Genomic DNA, 3,593 nt, shown 5'->3' on the forward strand with positions numbered 1-3,593 from the left:
GCAGATTACTCACTGACTAGTAGTGGAGACTGAAGTGAGCATGCTCTATAAACCTACGCAGGGAGAGCCGTTCCCATCACCTACTGCCATGTATAGGCGACTGTTGTAAGCATGCTCTGTAACCTGTGCAGGGAGGGGGCGAACCATACCCTTTCACCTACTGACTTCTATGAGTAAGCATTGTGGGCATGCTCTGTGACCAGTGTGAAGGTCAGTACAGTGGTCCCTCAACATTCGATGGTAATTCGTTCCAAACAACCCATCGTTTATCGAATCCATCGTATGTTGAGGGATTCGTGCAATGTAAAAAGTGCATTTAATACTAACCTGTCCCCGCTGCACCGGATCGCGTCCTCACCGCTCCCGATGCTGTCCCGCTGCTCCGGCGTCTTCTTCGCGATCCTCCGGCTTCTTCCGCATCTTCTGCAGGGTCTGGGCCTCGCTTTCTGGTGACGTTATTACGTTGCTGCGTCGGGACGGCGTGCGCAGCGACGTAATAACGACGCCGGAAAGCGAGGCCCGGACCTCGGCGGAGATACAGAAGGACACCGGAGGATCGCAAAGGTAAGCGAACCTGTCCGGGATGTTAAACTGCTATCCGACAGCAGCTTAAGCATATTGCGCTGCCGGATAGCAGTTAATGCGATGGCCCCAACATATAAAAGCATCGTATGTGGATGCTGACATCGACATGCGATGGCCTCTGAGAAGCCATCGTATGTCGATTTGATCATATGTCAGGGCCATCGCATGTTGGGGGGTTACTGTATACAGAGAGGGGGGGGGCACATAAGCTGTAACCATCACCTACTGACTTCTATGTGTGACTCTTATGGACATGGCTGTGTCATGGGCAAATGTCAGGATACAGGAAAGAGGAGAGTTGCAATTATCACCTATGGATTTATATGGGAGAGCGCAATGAGCATGCTCTGTGATATGTGCATAGGTCCTTGTGCAAGTAAGGAAGAGCCATTGCCTTCCATTAGAGTATAGTGAGCACGCCCTCTGTCCTGTGCGCAGAGAGAAGACTATCCCCTACTGAATTGTATAGTACAGAGTAGTGGGCATGCTCTGGGACCTGTGTAAACCTAATTTCGAAGGAAGGGACATGTATCCATTCTCTATTGTGCACTGTGGCTCCTGAGTTAACATCCCCCCCCTGTCTTCCATAACACCAGGACGAGGCAACCAGGGACCTCTGACCCTTTACAATGAAGACAGGACACGTCTATTCTCAGCGGGGCACTGAGCGTTGGCTTATAACTGTTTAATATCAGAAGTTATTACAGAACAAGCACCGGCACACGACCAAACCAAGTAAATGAAGGTGTTAATAAACAAGTCTTTTAATAAAGACAGTGTTATTTTCAATATGAAAAAAATAACCTGAAATCGTGCAAAAAGAAAAGCAAAAAACCTGAAATGTGGAACTTAGGTCACAACTCCCATCATCACAACCGGCAGTCCGTGCAAATAGGAAAATCACTATTATTCTTCGCCATCATTATAGGATCATCCAAGGTTATATACGGGAAAAAAAAAGGTCCCACTGGGTTTTGGCAAGATAAGGAGCCTTACTGTCGGCAAATTGTCTCATCAGACATAAAAAAAAAATTGGCAAAGTTAACCTCGGGCGGAAAGACTAACGCTAATACTCAAGACTTTGGGGCAGGAACAACTAGGTTACCAAGAAAGACAAACACAAAAGAGGGGATGGTCCAGACCAAAAAGGTCGGAGGGGTCATCGTCTCACAGGTCATACAAGCATGCGGAGGTCCAATAAGTCACGAAAAGTCAAGACGCCACCAAAACAACCGAAAGACAACATCTCGCGTCTTGTGCACATTTTAATAAAAAATGGCTTCTTCCCTGGAAGAATCTTCAAAGTGTCATCACTTGGTAGGAGCCGGTCACTTCCTGCATCTCACAAGACCGGCTTTATGTACAGGAAGTCGCTCACGTTCCGGGCCCCTAGGGGGCTCCTCTCCATGTGAATGGCCTGATGGACGATCAGGTTGCTGTTTCGGGTGAAGCATTTGCCGCAGACGGCACAGGAGTACGGCTTCTCTCCCGTGTGGCCGGTCAGGTGATTGATGAGGCTCGGTTTGTTGGAGAAGACCTTCCCGCATTCCGGACACGTCAACCTCTCCCGCCGGTGGTTTCTCCGATGGTTGGCAAAATCTGAACGGCGCACAAATATTTCAGAGCACTCCGAGCACTGGTAATCTTTCTTCACTTGTGAGGCGGAACCTTCCTCTCCGGCTGCCTCATCTGTTCCTGAGGAGGCCTTTGGTGGTGAACGCTCTTTGGAGGCGGGGATTGGTTCGGTCGGGGCCACATCTTCATCTTCATCAGAGCCTGAGCCCTCTTCAATTGGCGCAAAACTGTATTTTGTCTGCGCGTGTTTGATGAGGGCGGAGACGTCCGTGTCGAAGCTGCTTCCCTCGTCGAAAAGCAGGAAGTCGTTCTGCAGGAGATTCCCCCCGAACATTGCTGGAGGATCCGCGTGAGTAGAAGGAAACTGCGGTGTAAGATCGGCAGGAGGAAAACCATCAGTTTCGGAGGCGGTTCCTTCTTCACATGAATCGGTTTCCTCATCAGTTCCGTATTTGCGGTAACGCCTCCGACGAACAGGCTTGAAATCATCAGTGTCTGCGAGGTTTCCTTCCTCATCCGACACGGACTCCTCTTTGATCTGGAAGCTGGTGTACTGGTACTCCTCAGTGGAGGTATAATCAGGATCAGTGACGCTCTCCCCCTCATACGAATCAGGTTCCTCCTTAATGCGGACAGACGTGTACTCTATACGACCCGTGGTTGTGGGTTCTTCATGGTCTCCATCGTCCTCCATATGAGTAGAGGGATAACGCTCCATCGGATCATCAGACGCGTAGAATTCAGTGTCAGAGACATTTCCTCCTTGGCACGGGCCAGGTTCCTCTTTAACACTGACAGATCCTCCCTGTGGGTCGTCTTTATCCACTGGATCCCTTCCTTCTCGTGAAGCAGATTCCTCCTTCACCAGGATCTGGTTATAGCTCTGCAGCTTCTTCAGGAACGGATCTGGAGTGGATAAAACACGTCTGCATTACATATCACTCCCATTATAAATCCGACCTGTACGGTAAAGTCTCTTACCTGGAGAAAGCCCGGCCCGATGATCCCCCACACCTTCAGGCCATCTGTCCTCCTTGTCCATGAAGAAGGAGATGGTGGAGCCCTCACGCTTAACTACATCCTGAAACAATAAGGCAACAATGGTCAGATAAACCTCAGAGTATATGGATAACGCTGTGGCACTCGTGGCTGTTCTCTGGATAGGGGATAAGATGTCTAGGGGTGGAGTACCCCTTTAACCAAAGTATAGGGGATAAGATGTCTGATCTCGGGGTCCCGCCACTGGGGACCCCCGCATTCTACCATGCGGCACCCACAAGTAACGGCTTCCGGAACCGCTGGAGGCCCTCAGGCTAATACCATCCCGACCACGGGGGACGTAAGATCGTGACGTCACGACTCCGCACCCGTGTGACATCACACCCGCCACCTCAAAGCAAGACTATGGGAGGGGGCGTGAAAGCTGTCATGCC

General features: G+C 50.4%; 1 protein-coding gene across 1 annotated transcript; it reads right to left on the minus strand.

The window, feature by feature from the left end:
* Positions 1-1,219: 1,219 nt before the first annotated feature.
* Positions 1,220-3,342, minus strand: LOC130335582 (oocyte zinc finger protein XlCOF7.1-like). Its single transcript, XM_056553900.1, has 2 exons — positions 3,142-3,342; positions 1,220-3,066 (listed from the first exon to the last, which is right to left on the minus strand). The coding sequence occupies exons 1-2, from the start codon at positions 3,200-3,202 to the stop codon at positions 1,928-1,930; spliced, it is 1,200 nt and encodes a 399-aa protein (XP_056409875.1). The 5' UTR covers positions 3,203-3,342; the 3' UTR covers positions 1,220-1,927.
* Between the last annotated feature and the right edge of the window lie 251 nt (positions 3,343-3,593).

This window comes from Hyla sarda, unplaced genomic scaffold (genome assembly GCF_029499605.1).
Source record: "Hyla sarda isolate aHylSar1 unplaced genomic scaffold, aHylSar1.hap1 scaffold_452, whole genome shotgun sequence".
Taxonomy (NCBI): Eukaryota; Metazoa; Chordata; class Amphibia; order Anura; family Hylidae; genus Hyla; species Hyla sarda.

Coding starts and splice junctions, on each gene's coding strand:
- LOC130335582 (XM_056553900.1), bottom strand. CDS start 3,202: ATGGACAAGGAGGACAGATGGCCTGAAGGTGTGGGGGATCATCGGGCC. Junction 3,067..3,141: donor TCGGGCCGGGCTTTCTCCAG/GTAAGAGACTTT, acceptor TATCCACTCCAG/ATCCGTTCCTGAAGAAGCTG.